This window comes from Balaenoptera borealis (assembly GCF_965194805.1).
Source record: "Balaenoptera borealis genome assembly, chromosome: 2".
NCBI classification, from domain to species: domain Eukaryota; kingdom Metazoa; phylum Chordata; class Mammalia; order Artiodactyla; family Balaenopteridae; genus Balaenoptera; species Balaenoptera borealis.
Genome location: NC_138867.1, coordinates 49499821 through 49524719, shown reverse-complemented (window position 1 = coordinate 49524719; position 24899 = coordinate 49499821). Strand labels below are relative to the sequence as shown.

At 36.1% G+C, this 24899-nt stretch overlaps 1 protein-coding gene across 5 annotated transcripts in view; it reads left to right on the top strand.

Annotated features, from left to right (window-relative positions):
- Positions 1-5554, top strand: part of ERCC8 (ERCC excision repair 8, CSA ubiquitin ligase complex subunit) — a 62686-nt gene extending 57132 nt beyond the window's left edge. For all 5 annotated transcript variants that reach the window (XM_082382421.1, XM_082382425.1, XM_082382422.1 and 2 more), the window contains one exon: positions 4723-5554. In XM_082382421.1, coding sequence (XP_082238547.1) covers positions 4723-4791 — 69 coding nt within the window. In that variant the 3' untranslated portion in view covers positions 4792-5554. The remainder of the gene's footprint in view (positions 1-4722) is intronic.
- The last annotated feature ends 19345 nt before the right edge of the window (positions 5555-24899 follow it).

Sequence of the window (24899 nt, the reverse complement as noted above, 5' to 3'; positions counted from 1 at the left end):
GTACAGTGACTTCTAAATCATAAAAAAAGTTATTATTAATTTACTTTATATGAGAGAAACTTTTAAAGCATTTCTTGCTATTTTGTGATTGTAAAAATAATTTGCCTCTATAATATATTTGGAAAATTCAAAAAAATATTAAGAGAAGAACATAAATTTCTGAAGTTTATTAATTACTATTAACATTTTGATTTACTTCATTCTTGTTTTTTCCTGTGCATACTTTTTAGCATGGTTAATATTATGCTTGAACATACAGCTTAGCATCCTGCTTAAGACTTTTTCCATGTCATTAATAAGTATTTGTAAATATTGTTTTTAATAATATAACATTCTGTCATTTATTTACCATAATTTACTCAAATATTTTCCTATTGGAAGACATTTCTTTTGATCATTATAAACACATCGAGGTAAATATCTGTTCAAAAATTATTTACATTTCTGATTACTTCTTTGGTTAGATTCCTAGAAGTAGTGTTACCTCTTGAGTTATCATGTATGACATGTTTAAGGTTCTTTATTCACACTATCAAATTTTATCAGTTTACACTTCTACCAGCAGTCTGTTAGTGCCTATCTCAGAGCATAAACTGGTACAGATATGACAGTGTGAATAAAGAACCTGAAAAATGTGGTGGGAAAACAAAGATAAATAAGACATGATTTCTGGTCTTAGGTAGTAGCCTCTGAATTTTTTTACTTTTTTGTCAAGCTATCTAAAGGTGAAATCTTCCAGATTTCATCATGTGTCTAATTTGATTTATTATGGCTTTGTTTAGTTTTAGTGTACACCTGCTTTAAATACTGAATTTTTTTTGTACAAAGCTTAATATGCTCAAATAATTTGGTTCAGCCATTGATTTTGCATTATTATTTAATTACTGTGTCCTGCTCTTTGGGAATTACTATATACATTAAATCCAACTCAATACTACAGGCCATGTTAGAAAGTTTAACAATCATTCACCAAATGAAAACTATAAAAAAAAACTAGAAATAAATCATCTTTGACTTATGTATAAAAAAATGATATTATTTAGAAGAAAACTAAATTGCTTATTTTATAAAGAGAGTATGAGACTCTGATGGTTTATTTCCTCATTATATAGTTACAGTGATAGTTTGAACTCCCCATCTAGAAGAATTTTTGTATATGGGAAATTAAGCTGAACAAGTAGAAATCAAACAGAGGTACACAAAAAATAAGTTAGCTTTATAGTTAAGCTTTAGAGCTATGAAACCTGACCTTTTAAAATGCACTGTGTATATGCTTTAAGATAGGCACCATTCTCAAATTAATATAAAATGTAAGTGCTAAGATTATTTCCACAAAATTTTAGTTTGAAAGATTTCTGTGAATGTAGGTAGAACATGAATATGATCGTGATGCAGATCCCAAGAGAAGTCCGTCTACACAAGACCCTGTTCCTTACATGTATATTTACTGTTTAACTCATATTTAAAAGTATTTTCATCTCACCTATCAAATGAATGACTGCTGCAGTTCCCCAGAGAGGCAACTTAACACAAAACATAACATACACATGCACATACTCACACACTCACTTTGTCTGTAGTTTCAGGTAAACTAAATAATAGTAATACTGGTAACTGGGTTCGAATCCCAGTTCTGCCATTCATTAGTGATCTGAGACAAGTTTATGATATCTTCAAACATCAGAATCATCAAAGCAAAATTGTTCTTAGGTTTCCTTTCAAATCCACCCTTGAGATGAGATTTACTTCTCCATCAACCAAGATACAATCCCTTAGGGGTGTTTCTTCTGATATCCAAGATAGAGGAGGAATTTAGTTCTACCATAAGAAATTGAAGGGCATTGGGCAATAGGGACAGGTTTTATGATCTTTAAGCATAAATCCTATTATTTATTTTTATTTTTTTTTATTTTTTTTTAATTTTTTGGCTGTGTTGGGTCTTCGTTTCTGTGCGAAGGCTTTCTCCAGTTGCGGCAAGCGGGGGCCACTCTTCATCGCGATGCGCAGGCCTCTCACTATCGCGGCCCTCTCTTGTTGCGGAGCACAGGCTCCAGACGCGCAGGCTCAGTAGTTGTGGCTCACGGGCCTAGTTGCTCCGCGGCATGTGGGATCTTCCCTGACCAGGGCTCGAACCTGTGTCCCTTGCATTGGCAGGCAGATTCTCTACCACTGCGCCACCAGGGAAACCCAAATCCTATTATTTAATTGGCAGGCTGTTTTGTTATATTCTGAGGAATCTGCCTTCCTTTTGCCCCCTCTTCTTAACATTTGGTCACAATCAAAGCAAGCCTATATAACTCCTACTCACTTTTTCCTGTCTGAGATCTCTAGGGTGACTATATTACAGTTTAAATCTGACCTCTTATCAAGAATCTTACTTTATTTTGACAGTTACACAATATGTAGCTGTTTTATTTACCACTTATCACTTGCTATATTGAGAGAACCCTATATTCTACCTATAAAGATTTTCCACTAATTACCAGTGAGAAATTTAGAATTTATCAAGATGCATGTGTGGAAGATGGTCCAGTTTGGTTTTGTTCTTCCTTCCCATTATATGGATCTGAACTAGATCCCCTTTAAACTCATGCTTCCCTGTCTCCATAACATTCACAACTATCTGTCAGTAGAACAGGCAGGCTGGATGGTTATGTTCAAGCATAGAAAGAATGTCCACTAGGAGGAGATGTTGTAGAGAAAACTGCAGTAATAGATGGTAGTTAACTTGATCAGTAGGTCTCAAACGGTATATGTGTACCACATCATATATAATATTTTTACTGCAGCTTTCAATTACAAGTAAGATGTTATGTGTTTTTTAACAATAAAATGTACTTCTAATAATACTGTAATATATTCATATTGTTATCCTTTACTGCTATAAACAGTAAAATTTATATGCAACTGCCTTTCCAATTTTCACTTTTTTTTGTTTGCTTACCATAGCAACAATAATTTACGTTAAAATATAATTTTGCTTCTCTGTTGATTCTTCAAATGAAATTTAAATGTTTAATTTGTTACATATTGGGCTTCCATAGTGAAATTAGAAGGCATGGCCTTTGTGTGGTTCATCTACCCAGGGACATTTTGGTAGATATCTAAGGCAGAGTTAAAGGCTTTTAGAGCTAGAGTAGGGAAGAATAATCACCTAACCCCTAAGGACAATACATCTTTAAATAAACTGTCACTAAATAACCTAACTTGGTAGTTAAATTATAAACCCAGAAAGGTAGAAAATTCAGTAAATACTTGGATGAAAGAATAAATGAACAGTCTTCAGTATGCTACTCTTGCAAATCAGTGGACTGCTACTAGAAATAAGTGAATAGTTTGCTGAGGTTTGGTAATAGTTTTGGATCTGGACACCAAATATAATGGAATTTTGTTTGTACAACTAAGTGACAATAGCCAATATTAGGTTTAGTAATGGTGACAATACCAACATTAGATTAAGTAATGGACTCAGATCTAAGCTTTAACAACTATAAAGAATACCTAAATTAACATATTGTTTTGTTTTTTGTTTCTTTTTTTTTTTTTTTTTTTTACTGGAAACACCCACTTTTTCTACTGTTATCATTGTTTGAATTTTAAGAGTCTAAATCATCATGTTCATCAAAAGGAAATGAACATTCTCAGACATACAGTAGGGGCTACCCTTAGCATAAAATATTGCTATATGTTGTAAAAGGTAATATATCTAAGATAATTTAAGAATAATCTAAGAACTAATACATTATTGGATTTGGAGTCTGAACAAACTGGCAGCAAACATAAAAGCTGCAGAGTAGGAAGCACACATGGCTCATAATGCCCAGATACTCAAAAAAAAGAGATCATTTTAAAGTCCTTTAATCATTTGCCAAAGAATAAGAAGGTTAGCCATTCAAAAAATTTCCCCAAACAAGTGAATTGATTTGAAATACCACAGGTAATTAAAATTCCTCTATTGCTGATTACATTTATTAGGTACAGCTTTAAAGTTGTAAGAGTACTGTGATGTTTTGTTATTTTAGATAGATACTGTCTAATGCATGTTCTCTTTCACAGAAATCTCCCAGGGAAACCTATGTGCTAATGACAAAATGTTACCGTTTCTAATACATTTTGCCTGTCTTTTTCAACTGCTTCCCTAGCTACATACATACATAATACATAAATAAATAAACCTCGCCACTTAATACCAAAAATATTACTCTGTTTGATGAACACCTTATTCCCCACATGTGGATATTTGCTTATTTATAAAACTCAGGTCCATCCAAGCAGTAAAAAGTTGCTCACATTAATATTTTGGGCTCTCAAGTCAGACTATAGACCTGAGTCCAGCCTTAGCCACATGGATATTAATGTGCCCTCTTCTCCAGGTAACTCCGAAGAGGTGTAAAAATGCCTTAAGTAATAGCAGCAGCATCGTGTGTGTGTGTCTCTGTGTCTGTGTGTCTGTGCGTGTCTGCGTGTGTGTATGAGGTAACTACTTTGAAGGAAACAGATAATTTGGATAAAGTCTGATATGTCTATTTAAAATGAAGTTACATTATTTTATATTGTATGCGGGGTGTTTCTTTTGTTAACTTTTGGTTTGAAATTAACAATTATATAGTTTCTTCAAAAATAATCTAGTTGCTTTTTATCTGATATATTTCATAACTATATTGTGAGCCTAAAATTATGAGGTAGAATAATTGAGTCTTTCTTTTTTGCCCCTTTTTTTAGACTTCAACCAGATCACAGTTAAATCCAGCATTTGAAGATGCCTGGAGCAGCAGTGATGAGGAAGGATGACTATCATTCTTAGTACCTTTTTGTCTCTATTGATGAAACTTTTAAAACAGGACTGTTTTATTTTTTTAATTGTCCAGTGACAGCTACATTAGCCCTGAATTTGGGTGGTTTTTTTCCTTTTGTTTTAAAATGAAGTTAATAGTTGCATGAAATCCTGCAGCAGAGTTCCATATAGTTTATTTAATCAGAACATGTCTCCTTGATCCCAGTTGCTGTTGTCTGCCGCAGCCCGTATAGCTATAGTAGAAGGAGACAAGTCATGGTAGCCCCTTTGTGGGAACTTGAGCAGATTGTGTGAACAATAAGATGCAGTCTTGGAGGATGAGCACGTAGAGGTTGTCAGCACTGACTTTCTCCTGCTGGTTGTACCATCACCTTGCTCATTTTCACTTTCAAGAATGATTTTACTAAGGATTATATCAAAAAGTTTAGTTGAAAAGTTAGCATCAGAATTTGTTTATTCTTATTTATGTATTCCGTTTTTGCAATGATTTCATTTACTTAACTGTTGTCTAGCTTTATGTTAAGTTTTCTTGAACTCATTGCCTTCCACAATCTAAAAAGTGTATCGCAGGAGGTATTTAACTTAGGGAAAATACCATATTTCCTTTATTTTAATGCATCAGATGGCAGCTTGAACTACTCTTCTATGAATCTCTTTAAGATGTGACCAAGTCCTACTTCATTCATCAAAGCAGAAAATATCCTGGCAGGGAATCTGGCTTAAACATGAAATGTCATAAAATTTCTATTTTATTTTCTACTCTTCTTGTGTCATAACCCACAAGTGATTATCATGAACCTAATCTTATATTCCCTTTCTTTCTGAGTCTATCAGTAGGAGACTAGTTAAAGAGGTTTTTGTGAGCTTGAATACCAAGTATACAGTTGTTGAGTTTTTAAGTGTGTGTTAGGCCTCATATCAGACCTTTCTGGCCAAACATTTTCCATACGTTTACTTTATAGTTGATCTTCTTAAGCCCTGACCATTTTACTCTCACTTTTTCTCACTTGGTGAGGATTCTTACAATCTTTGAGAATGCTATTGAAATTGGAATTTTTTTTTAATTTTAAGAAAAAAAGAGTCTTTCTCCAAACTGCAAATACATATAGGTAACTGGTACATTTCGAAAAGGTCCATCTGCTGGGGATGTAGAATGACTACCCTCCTAGTGCCATGGGATGAGTCGAATCCACTGACCGGGCAGCGCTGACAACCAATGAGGCCATATCAGTACCTAGTGTCTGCGACGTTACATGTTCCTGTAGGCATCCATGAACCATTTTCCTTTTCCCCTCTGAGCTTTTCTGAGTCAAATCTCAGCCTGTTCCTCAAAGTAGCCGGAGATGGCTCCACCTGAGCACTCGCTTATGTGCTGTGGGCCATTTGTGGGTTTGGTGTGAGGGCCTTCTCAGGAGATCATGGCTCCCCACGAGCATTGTTCAGGTCACAAGCTTCTCTGCTATGTCTGCCTACTGCTGTCGCAAGCAATCCGTTCCCCACCCTAGTAGGGTATAAGAGGTCCCATCCCTGGAGACCGTGGCTCAGTGTTTAATGAAGAAGGAGAGGAGGGGAAAGGAGCACCTGGTTCCAGCATGCCCCCCGCCAAGACCTGAAGAGTTGATCCAATTAATTTTAGAAATACAAAGCCTTGGTCCATGCATATGGGCCCTCATAAGAGCTGCTACTTATCAACATGCAAAGAGTCTCATGCTCAAAACAAAAAATGTAAAAGATGAAGTTGATGCCACCGTTGCTTTCCTAGATGTAGACCCTAGCCCCTCTAAGGTTGATTAGGACACTCTAGAGAAGGGGGGTGCTGCTTACAGAGAGGCCACTAGCGACCAATAGGAGCTTATCAGGTAAACACCCAACAGAAAAAAAAAGGAAAAGTTTTAGTCATCTAGAGGTACAAGCCATTCTGTAAGTTTAAAAAAAAAAGTGGCAGTGTGAGGAAGGGACTGATGATTCCATGGACAGGGGCAATCCCGGGGGTAAGTTGCCCAGAAGCAGCTGGCCCCTTCACCCTCCCTTTTTTCCTCTTATCAGCCAGAAAAAGAAAGTAAAGACTGCACCTTCAGGGTGCAAAAGCCTGAAACAGGAAGAGAACAGAAAAACTGACTGCCACTTTAGGTGGATACAAGCTCAAGGGGAGAAAAAACAGGGACTTTAAATCTTAGGTACTAAGCAAACACCAGTCTAGCAAACATAATGCTAATTGTAGATTACTTAAGATTTAAAAGCAAAAACAGAAAATAAAAGGTAATTGAATAATATATACATAAATATAATATTAAAACAAAGTTTTATAATTTGATCCAATTGAAAATCCAAAATTTATATACTAAATGAATATACTAAAGAATTTATATAACAATAAGATTAAAATGGCACCTTATGATAGATTACTACAACGTTAATGATGTGGTCCCATCCATTGGGGCCCCCATACTCAATATCCAATGTTATTTCTTTTAAATTTTATTGAAGTATAATTGATTTACAATGTTGTGTTAATTTCTGCTGTACAGCAAAGTGACTCAGTTATACATATATATATTCTTTTTCATATTCTTTTTCATTGTGGTTTATCACAGTATATTGAATATAGTTCCCTGTGCTATACAGTAGGACCTATATTTTATCCATCCTATATATAATAGTTTGCATCTGCTAATCCCAAATTCCCAATACTTCCCTCCCCCAAACCCCTCCCCCTGGGCAACCACAAGTCTGTTCTCTATGTCTGTGAGTCTGTTTCTATTTTGTAGATATGTTCATTTGTGTTGTATTTTAGATTCCACATATGAGTGATATCATATGGTATTTGCCTATCTCTTTCTGACTTACTTGGCTTAGTATGATAATCTCTAGGTCCATCCATGTTGCTGCAAATGGCATTATTTCATTCTTTTTAACTGTGTGTATATATATATGTGTCTGTGTGTATACATATATATATATATTTATTTATCCCACATCTTCTTTATCCATTCATCTGTAGATGGACATTTAGGTAAATAGTGCTGCTATGAACATAGGGGTGCATGTATCTTTTCAAATTATAGTTTTGTCTGGGTATATGCTCAGGAGTGGAATTGCTGGATGATATGGCAACAATTTTTTTAGTTTTTTGAGGAACCACCATACTGTTTTCCATAGTGACTGCACCAGTTTACATTCCCACCAACAGTGTAAGACCCTTTTCTCCACACCCTCTCCAGCATTTATTATTTGTAGACTTTTTAATGATGGTCATTCTGACCAGTGTGAGGTGGTACCTCATTGTAGTTTTGTATATCCGATATTATTGAAATTACTGATTCTATTCAGTCAACAACCAGTAAATATTTTGCCCCTGTACATTTGGCTAACATGTTCTGTTCAGTGCCTGTTTCACCAGCCTCTAGCTGCTGTTCGCCTTCACTTCAAAGAGACACAATACACCTTTTCCAGACTGTCCATTGGGTACCTCAGCAGCTTTGCCATCACAATCTAGGCAGACAAGATCTCAACTGCATCCACCTTTTTCCAGGAGCACAGGTGTGATGTTGCATTGGTGACATCCTCCTCCAAGGAGACTCATTTGATATACATTTAAGGTATACAGGTCCAACATGTTTTAGTACTTTGGGGGTTCTGAAGGCAACATATTCTTTATTTACAAATTTTACTTCCAAATTAAAATCAGTAGGTACTCCCTTTAGTGCCCTGAAGGACTCTTTCACCAAGGAAATTTTGGCAACCTCTTGTCATACCTCCTGGAATCTCTAGACCACTTAGGATGGCCATAAGTTGTCCAAGGCCTTATGATGCAAGAAACTGCCCTCTCAGCCTCATACTATGCTCCATTAAAACAACAAATAAAATACATGCTGAGCTCTCTGGAAAATAGAGGCTCTCACAGACTCGGAGCCTGTGACCTTTCATACCCAACCGCTTGTTAAGTGTTGGGTCATAGAAACAATACACCAGAAACTTGGCACAGCTACCAAGGCCTCTTTAGACAGGATGGAGCCGAGCCTGAGCTCTCTGGCATATTCCACTTGCAGGAGGAGGTGGCTTCCCCTGTCCTCAGTCCCTTGTTAAATGCCATGGTGCTGGAGGATGTCACCCCTCCCCCAGATCACTTGGCTGCCCAGAATCCACTTGGGATTAACTGAATGAACAGCAGTGGGAGCACATAGACTATGCAAATGGCACTGCTAACCATCATACATGATGGAGCTCAATGAAATGTTGCTGTTTTCCGTCTCTTAGCCAGGATGTCCCTAATAAAGGATGGGACCCAAGAAACAACACACTCAACCAAACTGCTGGATGCCCTGGCCAACAAGTAGCCTCATTTCACATTTATTATAAACTGCTGGGTCATTGCCTAAAATTGTCCCTTTAAGGGAGAAAAAAGCTAACAAAACTGGGACTCTCTTGCCTCACAGATGTTCAAAATATAAGTCAAAATCACACATCTCCATATATATTTAGGCCACAATACAAGGCCTTGCCATTGCACGCCATACTACTTTCAGAGTTACAGACATTATTGATAATAACTAAGATACACATTTTTCTTCTAAAAATACACAATGCTAATCTCTTGGAAAAGGTATTCAATAGAACTTTCACATCCCTTGTAGGTATCCGATAGCCAGTTTAATTAAGAGACATAATGGTCTCACACAGCTCTTTTTCAAATTCCACTCAGGTAAATGGACCCCTAAATGGGTCTCTGTCTTGCTCTAGGCCTTAATCTCTCTTAATTCAAGGCCCCTTGGCCAGTTTACACCTCACACCAACTTTTAAAATTTTTCTATCCCCCTTATATTTAAAGGGGATGTGCATTGCCTCCATGTATATAAAGACTCATTGTAAATGAGACCCTTTTTATAATGTCTTCCCGTACCTTTGTAAATGTTTTATCATTCCCTCATCCCAGAAGGGCTGGAGGCCAGATCAAGGGGCGCATTAACCAAATTGTCCATATACCAGACAGCTGTTTACCTGATAGAGGACCCATTTGAGCTGAAACTTCCGCCAAAAACAAAAGCCCTCTCAGTGCAGCTGCTCACCTTCCTGTTGACTGTTGGTCTTATTGCTATTGGTCTGTATACTTTCATTAATTTACAATCTGAAGACCCAATCATGGTAAATGTGAGACCCCACATCACCTCGAGTGGATACCCTCTTGGAAAGGATACCCCAGCCCCATATCCCAGAGGGCATCTCCTAGTCCAAGTGCTCATCATTGGAGATGACTTCACTCTGACACTAAAACCTCGCTTCCAGCAACACATATGGGTTGCCTCTCCTAAGGCACAAATTGGACACAGGACATTTTTGCTTTTCTTCCTTCGATACTAAGGATCCCATTATATTTCTGAGCTACTGTCTGCCTAGCCCATGATCCTACTCCTTGTTCTTTGCCAAAAGGCGCACCCCGCACACCTGTGCCTAAAGAGAAATCTAGTAGAGGTTACTGCTATCTGTGTTCTAAATTAATGGAGATTATTGCTTTCCCTGGAGGCATTTGCCTCATGTTAGTCAAATCCTTCAGCACTTTGGGGAGAGGACCACCTAGTTCCCAAGGCGTTTTCCTACTCTCACCTTGTGCCTCCCACCATGATCGCCACAACCACTCTTTCTCCTTGGTTATACACAATCCCACTAATCTTACATATACTTTACTAATGTATCATTTCATACTGTCCAACAGAACAACTGCTGGACCTGCTACCTTGATATATCATACCTTTAGCACACTTTCCAACTCCACTTAGATATTGTTGGAGACCCCAAGAATTTCCTATCTATTTCTTGGTTAATGCCATATAAATAGAAAATCTAGTTATAGGCTGGCCTGCAAGGACTCCTTACACCTCTACTTGTGTTCTTCCTTTCTACTCTCTTAGTAAAATGTTTTCTACACTGTTAGTGCAGCTTATGCCCTGCTTGCTAAAAGTCTCCAGTAGTATCACCCCCAGGGATTCCTTAATATGATGCCAGAGCATCACAGGGCCAATTGTATTGACTACATTTTCTTATTTTCTGTATCCTTGATACTCTGGCATTTGGATCCTTGATCGATCCTGGTGACACTGCCCCTTCCAGAACTAATTCCCAGAGATAGCAAAGGACTCCCCTGGAAGCATGCCTTTAATATACAAGACAACCAGTCCAGAGTCCACACCCCCAACCATCTCCTTCATCAAATTCTCACACGCCAAGCCAGTATTCCCCTTGCCCTAAATCACCCCAGAGCCAGGTACCAGACAGCTAGGAACCACTCCTGTAGCCCAGTCTACTGAAATTATTCAAAATATCCAATCCCAAACTTACTCAGTGTACCTGCCCTGCCTCGTCCATTCCTTCCCACAAAAAATGTTAATAAAGACTCTAGGCCATGCTGCACCCTCTCCCTCTCTGCCTCCTGACTGATCCTGGTCCTTCCCCGTGTGGCTCTTCATGGCATGGTGTGCCATGCTTCCTGGTTCTAGGGATATTTGAGTACAAACTGTCCTTCATTTCCATGTCTGCGTGTCTTAGAAGAAATCCCAGCTACAAACACTAAGTCATTCTTTTTATTAACTTCGCAATACTCCACCTTGTGAATGCACCACCATTTGCTTCCAGCCATTCCCCTGTTTAGGGCCACATGTACAGTGGTAAAGATTGTGAACTGCACTATATCTTCCTTAGGTAATGTATTTGGGTGATACACTTTAGTTATTGAATATCATCTTTTCCTCTGGCAGAGGAAATGGTAATTTTGCTGGGTAGGATTCTTGGGTTGTAGTCCTTTTCTTTCATTAGCCTGTAACTATTACGTCCACTGTCTTCTAGCTTCTATTATTGCAGACTAGGATTTTATAATAAAACCAGTTTGATTTTTTTCCCCTTTGTGGGGAACTCATTCTTTATAGCTAAAAGCTTGTCAACTGTGAGGGTTTTGTTTTCTTTTTTTCTTTTTATCCTTAGAGTTCCTTAATTTTATCAGATGTCTGATAAGTCTACCCCTCCCCCCTCACTTCCTGGACCTCTTGTGAGCTCTTTCAATCTGAAGCCTCAAGCCTTCTCTCAGCTCAGGAATATTTTCTTCTAATATTTGTTTAATTGTTGCTTCTCCTCTTTTTTTTTTTTCTTCTCTGCATGACCTAATAATTGCATGTGAAGTCTACTCTACTCTCTCCTTCATAGTCTTATCTTATCCTTCCTGCTCACCTTTTTTTTTTTTTTTTTTTTTTTTAATCCTAGAACAGTTCCTGCTACTTAGTAAGTGCTCAGTAAATACTTGTTTTGTGGTTTCTATTCTGTACTTCGAGATTTTGCACTTGACCTGTGAGGTCACTAATTCAGGCCTGACTGTGATCATCAGGAGAGACTTTAATTATTGTTTTATTCTCCTCCCCACCCTACACCTTTGTTTTGTTTTGTTTTGTTTTTAAACACTTGGAGAAATAGGAACAATCTATAGAGGCTTCTACTTGAAACTTTTTTTTAATTGTTTCATTCAATTGGTATTTGTCCAATCTTAGTGACAGTATATATCAATGAACCTATTACAAAGGTAGTAATCACCTGCAGTTTCTCTCCATTGCCTTTTACATTTTACAGATTTTCCTTCCATAGTGACTTGGCTAACAGTATATGTCTTTTAGTCATATAAAGTGCTTGTATCCTGCCATATTTCAAAGGACACATATGCCAGTTGTTTACTGCACTTCAAATTGATCCCAGTTTTAAAGTCATTTATGGTACACCTGTGAAATGCCTAGTTTTTAAAAATATATAGAATGAATAAACACACATGTTTTATTGACATAGCCCTAAATCTATGTTTTAACAGGAAGTCCAAAAACAGCATCATAGATAAGCTTTTTATATTTCCTGCCAAGTCTTTTCTTTACAATTAATTGAGGAAATACCTTAATAGAGAAAAAAAAAAAGATATCTTCAGCTGAAGCATTCTTTCTCTTCAGTTTATACTAAAAAGCCCCATTTAAACTAGATAAAAACCTTTAAAGAAAGCTCTGAAGACAAACCCTTAAACTGTAAAAGTTGTATTAACAGATAGAAATAACCTCAAAATGAAGACTCTTCAGTAAAGAACACAAAGGTATAGAGAGCCTACTATTGATAAGACACTAGAAAACAAAAACCTTTAGCTCTGTTATTTAAAGTCTCAGTGAGACAATAATAAAACCAGTTTGTCTCAACAAACTAATCTCAATTATCTTTCAAAGAAAAGTCACTAAACCTAATGGCTGCATAGTTCTAACTCATACTTCATTACTGTTCTGTCAGATACTAATACTTGGTTGTTTCCATAAAAATGGTTAACTACTGAAGATTAGAAAAGAATTTCTGTAAGTTATAATTTTTATAAACAAACACACTGATAAATTTCCTTTTTTCCAACATAATTTTTTCTCTATATTCAGATCCTATTTACTGAGCCTGAATTTTTAAACTCTTGAGTATCATTAGAACAGTAAACTTAAAATCAGTCAAACCACGCTAGAATTGAAATTGGCAAAAAGCCTAGCATGCTTGAGATTTTTCCTTTCAAAAAGTATAGCAGGGAAAGCTAATTACAGAAAGGAAAATAATCACTTTGCTTTGGATTGTGATGAAGGTTCTAGACATCTGAAGGTTAAATCTGTTGCTAAGATAGAGTTGTTTCTTCTGCTTTAGCTCTGGAAAAAATATTAAATTTAGGGGACATATCTAACAAAGCTCAATCATGAATATGGCTTTTCTTTGCAAAAAATATGTACAGTCCTTCTGTGCTGCCTTGATCACTGTACTAAACCCTGGTGCCTAGAATTTATTACAAGTCATTTCTGGTAAGGCAAGCTTATCTATCTTACTAGAATATCAGCAACATCCTCAAATACGGGAGGCATAGTTCTTTTGCTGCCATCTAGTTCTTTATTTTTCTGCTTTTAAAATTGGACAATTAAAAAATAGAAAAAATCTAAGGGAAATAATAAGACAAACAACTGTGTTGTGACCTCTCTAATTCTCTGTGGGTAGGAATCTACAAATGCCCTGTATCCTCCTGACAAACCACTCCTCTTTATCCTTATGAGGATACTCATAAACTTTGTACTAGTGGGTTAATACAGCTCTCCCAGTCTTTGCTCTCCCTAGGCTTGGAACTAAGTAAATGTCACAATCTTAACTTGGTTTGTTATTTTATCACTAAAAACACAAGTCACTGTTTAATACCAAATTCCTCAAGCTCCTCTTATTTTTTATGCCTTGACAGTCTGTCCAGTGGTTATTGCAGAGAATCTGTAGCCTTGGGCCTAACCAGTGACTTTGTTTCCTAGGCACTGGTGGTCAACTCTTGAAGGCAACAAATGATTGTCTGAGTGTGGCACAAGAGTGATTGGCACAAGCCACTTCTCTTTTGTTCGTCTAATCATTACAGCAAGAGTTAGCAACAGTACTAAACTAGGGCCTGCTAACCCACTCCTGTTCAAACACCAGCAGGAACAGGAGAGCTGCTACTTCCCAGGTGGCTCACACTCCACTCTCCAGCTTCTCTTCAGCTGTATAGTAGCGTTATCCACTGTCCTGTGAAACTGTATATCATCTATATAAATGTACTGTTAATATTGTGCTAAAATGAGGAAATAGTACTCCTAATAGGTCTTTGAGAATTGAGCTATTAACTATTTTTATTGTACGGTTTTAATGTTTTTTTATATATTATGTATGAAAAAATTTGAGTTTCAGTAAGTACTGTGGAAAAAATGTATTAAAAATAACTCAGTGATGATCACTATGAATATTAAGGAATGGTAAGTTTATTTTAAAAATGTACTGGTTTCATAAAGAAATAAATAATAAAAAATAGACTGGAAATCAGAAGACCTGAGTCTTCATCTTAGTTTTACTACCAAGTAAACATGTGAAATTTGAATACTATTTTTTTACTTTCTTTTTTTCCATTAGTTAAAAAAAAAAAAAAAGGAAGGGACAGAAAACTGGAGTAGAAAATTGTCAAATTCATTCCTGTTCCAAAATCACACATTGTAATCTTTAGAAAGCATTTTAAAATGGTATTCACTGTGTGAAATACATAAATAAGTAGAGGTTTATATTCAAGGTTAACTGAAGTTCATTGAAGGCAAATGTAGAGTGTCTTTATAAAAGACTCATGAATTATCTTATACTGAATAAACACTCAAATTTTAATGGAATTAACATGTATTTTGCCTAAACTGAAACTTGTAAAGTTCCCATCCAAATTATTATGGAACCACCACTTGATTTAGCAAGTTAGCCTCCCTGAGCTAGTTTCATTTGTGGAAAGGGAATAAAATACACCTTACAGAGTTGTAAAGATAAATGAAATAAAGTTCTTACATATAATAATTGTTCAGCTAATAGAACTCTTGTTACTTAAAATCTCATAATTATTGGGTTCTGAGGTCTTGTCAAATTCTCTCAAATTTTACCTCCTCAGGACATGGTCTGCATATTTATTTTATCCTTCTCTGCCTTCTAGAATGTATATTCTATGAGGACAGGGATTTTGTCTGTTCTAGTTACTGCTGTATCCTCAGTACTTAGAACACTGCTTGGCAAATAGAAGATGCCATATATATGTGTAATTTATTAGTGAACACCACCATTACCAAGCACTTAAGTGCAGAGCAACAATTTCATAATTTGCAAATGATAAAATGCTTAATTGATTATGCTCTTTTTAAAATTTACTATGTATGAAATTTTGTTATTAAATATTTGTTAACAACTTGGCTATTGCATTAATCTTGTAGTCTTTCTTCTCACCCAATGGCAAAGTGTCCTATTCTTAAGGTTGCTATTGGTCTGTACACCTATCATAGATCCTCCCTGAATCCTTTAGAGGGCTGCTGTTATACCAGAGACTTGCTATGTGAATCTCAATAGCCAAACAAAATTAGGGGATCTTTATGAAACCTTGAGTTCAGATTTCTTTACGTGGTCTTCTCCAACTCTAGCCCATTTCCACCTGGTAATATTATGGTTACACTGAATTTCTCCATTGCCTTTGGCTCTAAAGTTCTGGGCTTTCTTTTCTTGTCTACCCCCTTTATGGAAAAATGACAAATATTTTTGGAAATTTTACCTGCTCAGGGCATTGATTATCTTTGTATCCAGAAGGAATGCAAGAAAGGCAAGACGAGGGCTCACAATCTCAAATGCTTACAAAGGCCAGGAGAACATGGTAAATGAGTGAAGGGGTGGTGTAACGAGAATCAAATATGAGAATTATATCATTTATTTTTATTGCACTTTGCTATAAGCATGTAACATAAATATATGATATTAGAGATAAAATTTTGATATAAATTCAAATACTAATAAATATTTCAGTTATGCATTTCTTTTTTTTTTTTTTTACAAGAGATAGACTGACACCAAGCATTGTAAATGGATGACCACAACAAAAGCAACAATGGTTGCAATTACCAAACACGAAACACACTCATACTATGTCATAATATTCACATTCAGTCCAGTAATCCTCCACTGTAACAGCTCCTTTACTTTGCAGTAAATTGATTTGTATATTCTTTGCCTCTGAGTCCTTGTGGGATTTTTTTTTTTTAATTCAAACAGAAAGTCACAAAAATTAAAATAATCCTCATCAGTTCACTCAGTCCCATCTAATTAATTTTTTTTTCATATTGATCTTTTGTTAGCACTTTTATGAGTTCATCAGTTTTTCATTAGAGTTCTGAAAATGCTTATTCATTCAGTTCAGCAGTACAGTTACCAGAAACCTGTACTTGTCAGTCTTTTCTATGAATTCCTTGAAGATGAACCCCTTTTATAGGAACATATTTGCAAAAGCATCAGAGTACACCCAGAACTGTCTGTAAATGACAAAAGACTTTAAAATGACCACAGTTAAAGATTTGATGAAAGTTCATAATAGTGTAATTGACAAGGAAATTTAGTTATTTCTGAGATATACATTTTAAAGTAATAACTAGAATTATGACATAACATTATACCAGAACATATAAGATTTTTAGAAATTTCACGTAATGTCTGAAACATTTATATTAACATATTTCCATACAAATAACCCAGTGAAAGTTTAGTATTAGTTGTTTTGTTTTTTTATACTGCAGGTTCTTATTAGTCATCAATTTTATACACATCAGTGTATACATGTCAATCCCAATCGCCCAATTCAGCACACCACCATCCCCACCCCACCGCGGTTTTCCCCCCTTGGTGTCCATATGTCTGTTCTCTACATCTGTGTCTCAACTTCTGCCCTGCAAACTGGCTCATCTGTACCATTTTTCTAGGTTCCACATACATGCATTAATATACGATATTTGTTTTTCTCTTTTTGACTTACTTCACTCTGTATGACAGTCTCTAGATCCATCCACGTCTCAGCAAATGACTCAATTTCGTTCCTTTTTATGGCTGAGTAATATTCCATTGTATATATGTACCACAGCTTCTTTATCCATTCGTCTGTCGATGGGCATTTAGGTTGCTTCCATGTCCTGGCTATTGTAAATAGTGCTGCAATGAACATTGGGGTGCATGTATCTTTTCGAATTATGGTTTTCTCTGGTATACGCCCAGTAGTGGGATTGCTGGATCATATGATAATTCTATTTTTAGTTTTTTAAGGAACCTCCATACTGTTCTCCATAATGGCTGTATCAATTTACATTCCCACCAACAGTGCAAGAGGGTTCCCTTTTCTCCACACCCTCTCCAGCATTTGTTGTTTGTAGATTTTCTGATGATGCCCATTCTAACTGGTGTGAGGTGATACCTCATTGTAGTTTTGATTTGCATTTCTCTAATTAGTGATGTTGAGCATCTTTTCATGTGCTTCTTGGCCATCTGTATGTCTTCTTTGGAGAAATGTCTATTTAGGTCTTCTGCCCATTTTTGGATTGGGTTGTTTGTTTCTTTAATATTGAGCTGCATGAGCTGTTTATATATTTTGGAGATTAATCCTTTGTCCGTTGATTCATTTGCAAATATTTTCTCCCATTCTGAGGGTTGTCTTTTTGTCTTGTTTATGGTTTCCTTTGCTGTGCAAAAGCTTATGCATTTCTTCTATAATTCATTATTTTTTTATCTTGAACCAGAGAAATGTGACTTTTTTCTTCATCATCTGTGAGCAATATTAATTTTATTCAAATTAATAATGTAAGTTTTTTGGGCTTCCCTGGTGGCGCAGTGGTTGAGAATCTGCCTGCCAATGCAGGGGACATGGGTTCGAGCCCTGGTCTGGGAAGATCCCACATGCCGCGGAGCGGCTAGGCCCATGAGCCACAATTGCTGAGCCTGCGCATCTGGAGCCTGTGTTCCGCAACAAGAGAGGCTGTGACAGTGAGAGGCCCGCAAACCGCGATGAAGAGTGGCCCCCACTTGCCACAACTAGAGAAAGCCTCGCACAGAAACAAAGACCCAACACAGCCATAAATTAATTAATTAATTAATTAATTTAAAAATTTAAAAAAAGAATAATATAAGTTTTTCACAGATATGGTTTTTCCAAAACATAGATTCCTCACTCAGGTTTTTTTTTTTTGTTTTTTGGGTTTTTTTTGCATTTTTAAAATATCTGAGTGATTTATAGAATTCAGTTCCTGGTTAGTTTTTGGAACTACACTTTAGTATACTAACTTCCATTTTTTAGCTCTTTATTCACATTATCAATATTAGCTGAGAAAAGGCAAAATGATCTAAGTTTATTTTTATAAATTTCAAAATCAAATAACTTAGAATTCAGTTCTTAGCTCCACAAGGGGTAATCATCACTTAAATTTCTGGAAAATGATTTCTGCATATTAAAGGCCAGGTTTTTTTGTGGCTTAGTGAGTTTCCCAAAGGCACGGTTTGGTTAGAAATTAGATGAATAAAAGGAATGATTTGTTTGTGTAATTGATTGCGAACACACTTGTAGAGAAATAGAGTGTGAATGTCAACCGGAGTCCCAATCTTTGAATAAATCTTCACTGATGGGTTCAGCTGACACCTTCTTTAGATAACACAAACCAATTTCTTAGAAACATCCAAAAAAAAAAAAAATCCCTTCATTCTCACACCACATCTATTTTGCATACAATTCACGAAGGAAGGAAAGCATTGGCGTGTCTCCTGTGGTTCAAACCACAGTAGCACATTCATTTCATAGTATTCATTGCTATATTCATTTTATGTTCTCTTTTTCTAAATTAAATTTTATTCTCATTTAATTATGAAATAAACATATTATTGTATAACTTGTGCAAACTGCCAGCATGGACTTCAGTTTTGAAAAACAAGTCCAGTATTAGCTCTGACTTGCTGAAGCACCTCCTGCGGCCCTGTTTACCCACTTCACTCAACACGCAAAAATAATGCTCTGATATGCCTATTACTGGCACAAAGTTCAAAAGCAATTCAAACACTTAAAGCCTTCCAGACACCACAAATGACTATAGCTACTTGGGTGGTATTTATATCTTTTATATCTGTACACTCATTGGCTGGAAGGGGAAAAAACTAAATGATTTAAGCTTTTCATGCTGCTTCGTACTGTAAATCCCTTCACTCCCGCTTTAGCACGGTAAGAAATATTACATGAGGTTAAACTTATATTTGCAAATGTTAGTTTCTGTTCAGGACACAATTTCTGCTGCAAGCAACCTTTTCATAAACCCATCATTGGCAAAAGGTTTTAATGCCAAGAACATTTTTTTTACTTAATACATTTTACACCATTATCATTGCTGTAATTCCAGTCCTTGTTTTCAGTCCATTAAGTTATTCTTTAAGTTTGTCATTAACATGTCTTTGCTTTTCTGGGTATGTTTCTTACTGTGGTTGGTTTCATAATAGCTTCTGAAGTCATATTTAATACAGTGTGCATTAATAGTTGGTGTGCAGTATTAGTCATGTAAGAATAGTCTCTACTTCCACAATGACATATGCTCTTCAACTTCCTTTGAAACACATGACTATGTCAGTTTTTCATTTTTCCATTCTTAATGGTGAGAGAAAGTGTGATATGATGATAAATGGCAGCTCCTGGTCAATATTAGGGAGTTATTACATAGTGGTGGGATTTGTGATAAACCTGAGAATACCTGCTCAAAGGCAGTAGCTTTTATGGATTAGGATTAGATTTGCCTGAAAACTCAAATAACATAGCTTAAATAAAATATAAATTCATTTCTTTTGATAAAGGTCCAGGAAGGCAGTCCTCAGCAGTATGCTGATTCTGAGATCATCGGGAAACTAGGTACTTTCTTATTGCTCTCATATCCTCTATCAGCATCTTCCCCCTTGAGATACAACAAAATTGTTCTAGCCATTATATTCACATTCCACCCAAGAGGAAAAAGGAAAACAAAGAAGATGGCATCCTCCCTTTGAGGACACTTCTTTCTTTCACACACCACTTTCAGTAACATCCTGTTGGCCAGAACTCCTGGTCAGACCTAACTGAAAAGGAAGCTGGGTCTTTAAGTGGCCATGTGCTCAGCTAAAAAGTGGGAACTCAATTACTGTTGGCAAAAAGGAAAACAAATATAGGAGAACAACTAACAGCCCATGTCATATGACTACTCAGCTCCAGCTAACTTAGGCCATGTGTGAATGTGGGCCTACTGAAACTAGAAATGCTAATTATTCAAGAGAAGTGAAAAAATCCATATTTTTATGGGAAAATACAATTTTTAGATGTTGACAATTCAAAATTTTTTATGGCTGGAGATTCAAAAAGTGGTCTAAATCCTACCTGAGTGTACTACTTGTGACCATTTATGTAGATAAAAGTATAGAACATCATGAACAAGAGATCTGCTACATGTCTTCATGTTTCAACATTTATGCAAAAGGAAAAAAAGGATTTATTATGGTAGAGGGAAGTTACAGGTATTAACACATGTATTCTCAGGGGTGACATTCACCTGCTCCTTACCAGGTGATGACACAGGGAAGAAATACATCCATACTAATTTGTGGCATGCTTTTGATGAGGCTATCAGAAATGAAGTGACTCAGTGCTTGCTTCAGCAGCACATACAATAAAATTGGAACAATGTGGAGAAGATTAGCATGGCCCCGTACAAGGATGACACAAAAATTTGTGAAACATTTCATATTAAAAAAAGAGGAAGAAATGAAGTGATTCAACATAAACCAACAGCCCATGTTGCTCAGGGAAGTAACATAGCTTGGCAATTAAACCAATTTCAAAACCAATTTCTAGGTATTTGTCATTACAACTTTTATTCATTCAACATTATTGAGGACCTTGTAAATGCCAAGCTTATCTACACATTTTTATGACAAAAGATCAGGAGCCAGAGGGCTCCATTCTCAGCCCTGTTTTCTTCAGCACCAGATCTTTAATAAAGATATTAATGGCAGTGGTGATATTTGCATATGACACTAAGCTATGAGGTATGACAAATATCATGGATGACAGACATAGGATCTAAATTATTTTAACAGCTTGGAACAAATGATACGCCAAATTCAATTAATTGAAAGTGAAAATGTCAAATCCTGTTCTGAAGACCTGTGGCAGACACTGTTCTTGGTCTACCTGATATCTATTTCCATTTCCTTCTTGAGAAACCCAAATTCTGCTTGGGGAATCAATGTATCCAGCTAAATACTCACTTTCCCTACATCCCTTGCAATTTAGAATGGCAAGATGTCACACTTCTGGAAACACATAAGTAGAAGCATACAGGGACTTCTCTGGGGAAACTTTTGCATTTCTAAAGAGGTCAGAGACAACTGGCACCTTTCTTTCTCTTCCTTCATCCTGCCTTCAGTATCAGAGGTGATATTTGACTTGCAGCCATGGGGGACAAGCACACAAGAGAGGAGAAGAGAATGGTAATGATAATAAGGCTTGACACTGTTAGGCCACTGAACTAACAATATACCAGTAATATGTACCTCTGGTCTTCTTAATGTGTGTGAAAAATAAACCCCTAATTATTTAAGCCTCTCTTTAGGCTTTCTGTTACTTGCAGCAGAACGCATTCCTGACACAAGTCCAAAATACCAATTACAAAAGGAGGTAAACTTCACAACTATGAGGCAAAATCTGGTGGTTAACTAGAAGCCTAATATACCAAGCCAGTGTTCTCTTAATTTACTTTAATAGACATATAATATTCATAAACAAAATAATATCACATATAAAGTATTGTGGCTCGTTTCTAATTCCTTGCAGTACATTTGCAACTAGGATGAGCAGAAGACATGAAATCAAGTCATATGAAAATGGCCAAAGGGATCAAGAGCCATTTAACCCAGAGAAAACAAAGTCTGCTGTGGACATGACAACTATCATTAAATATCTGAAGAACAGTCCTATAGTATAAAGATTTATGTGTGGCTCTAAAGGGCAAATTAAAAACCAAAGGAAAGCACAGAAGCTTTTGTTTCACTGTGCACGGCATGCAGGATCTTCGTTCCCCTACCAGGGATCAGTCTGCACCCCCTGCAGTGGAAGCGTGGTCTTAACCACTGAACTGCCAGGGAAGTCCCAGGAAAGAGTTTTAAAGCATGTATTTCTCAAGATCCATTTTGACTGACATTTTTTAAAAGCTTGTGTTTTTCTTTAATATTTAATATAAGCACATCTAACCTAGAGCCTGTTGTACTGTTTGTATTCATATATACTCTCCTTCCTCTTTCCTCCTAACCTCTCTCCTTAGAACTGTCTCAAATGAATGAGTTACTCAGAACAAGCTTCCTTTCAAATTTACATTTTTAAGACATTTTTGCATTTTTAAGACTGGACTTAAAGTTAATAATAAAGTTACTAAAGTTGCAAATTTAAAACCTTGTTTTATTTAATACAGCAAATTCATCATATAAATCTTGTTATTCTACTTGTAAATCTAGTAAATTTTAAGCATAACATATCAATCAACTGAAGTTAAAGAACTCAACTCTTTTTTATTGATACAATTCACACACCATTTTAAAAAACCACCTTTTAAAAATAAACAATTCAGTGGTTTTAGTGTATTGCCAAAGTTGTGCAATCATCACCACTAATTCCAGAACATTTTCAACACCCCAAAAGGAAATCCCATACCCCTTAGCAGTCACTCCCCATATCCCCTAAAAATCCCTAGCCCTAAGCAACCTCTGTAGATTCTGTCTGTATAGATTTTCTTATTCTGGACATTTCATGTATATGGATCCTACTATATATGGTCTTTTGTAACAGGCTTCTTTTAATTAGCATAATGTGTTCAATATTCATCCATATTGTAGCATGCATCAGCACTTCATGCTTTATTTATTGCCAAATAATATTCCATTGTATGGATATACCACATTATATCTATCAGCTCATTAGTTGATGGTCATTTGGATTGTTTACACTTTTTGGCTATTATGGATAATGCTGCTATGAACATTGTGTACAAGTTTTTGTGTGGATATGTCTTCAGTTCTCTTGGGTATACATATAGGCGTTAAACTGCTGAGTCATATGTTAACTCTGCATTTTACCTTTTTTTACTGAAGTATAGTTGATTTGCAATATTGTGTTAGTTTCAGGTGTACTGCATCTTACTTTATGAAGAACTGTCAGACTGTTTTACAAAGTGCCTACACCATTTTACATTCCTACAAGCAACATATGAAAGTTCCAACTTCAATTTTTCTACATTCTTGCCAACATTTGTTATTGTCTGTCTTTTTTATTATAGCTATATTAGTAGGTGTGAGTGGTATCTCACTGTAGAACTCAGCTTCTCTTAAACCGTAAGTCCTATTCACAAACCTATTCAAATTCCCTTAAACTGCATTGATAATTTTAATAATTGATGTTTTTAAGCACTTCAAATACCTTACCAGACAAATGAACATGCAAAGCTTCCAATAATTTAAACATCTCTTATAAATCCAATAAATTAAACGTACAAATGCAATAAAACAACTTTTCATTTCAGGCATTTAATACTGATTATAAACATTTAAAATGGTTACATCTCTAACCTTTAAATCATGAGTCTGAATTCAATGATAAAACTCAAAATGGAATCATAAACCTGATCTGTCGAATTCCTTAATATGACTGATTCTCCTGAACACTAAAATTTTAAACCTTAAATACTCATTATCTATAATTACAAGTATCTATCATAATTATAGATATTTAATATTTACAATATTATATATAATCATTATCAATAATTACTAACTTATTCCTACATTTAACATGACAGTATCAAACTACGAGTTTGACCCCTTTTAGCATCTTCTAAAATTTTAACTCTTCCTGGGTTTGGAAGAACACTTACTCGCTAAGGAAACAGTTTTACCGGATCTAATTAATTCTTGATCCATTCATTATAATGAGTTTAAGCACAAACTATGTGCTGGTGAACAAAACAGACCAAATCCTTTGCTATGCTCAAACATTTCCATTGCGAGTGAGTGTTATTAGCATGACTTTAAAACTGTGACTGAAGAAATGGAAATGGGAGGAGAGAGATGCATCTTTTAAAAGGTGAGAGTTATGATCTTATACTGAGGTGGAGGAAAAAGACAATAAATAAGAAAATAAGATACATTATCGAAAAGTGCAAAGGAGGAAAAAGACAAAGGGAATGAGAAGTGGGGGCAGGAACCCGCATTAAATTTTTAGATAGGGCAGCCAAGAAAATCCTCACTGAAAAAGATGAATTTTGAGTAATGATTGAAGCAAGTGAGGGAGCTAGCTAAGCAGACATCTGGGGAAAGAACATCTTCTAGATAAAGAATATCAAGTGCAAAGGCTCTGAAGCAAGAGCATACATGGAATAGCCAAGGATCAGCAAGACAGCTAAATGGAGAAGAGTAATTAGGGGGATAGTGGTTGGAGATGATGTCAGGTTAAGAAAGGCCTTGCAGGTCTCTGAGGGGATATAAGAAGCCATTGGAAGGTTTTGAGCAGAAGAGAGACATGATTTGACTTAGGTTTTAATAGGATCACGTGGTGTCAGTGTGGGGATTGGCTGAAGAGAAGCAACAAGCAGATGCAAAGAGGCTCGTAAAATCCAAGCAGTCCCAGGGTGCTGGCGGTGGGGATGGTGAGAAGTGGTTCTGGTTAAATTGGGAA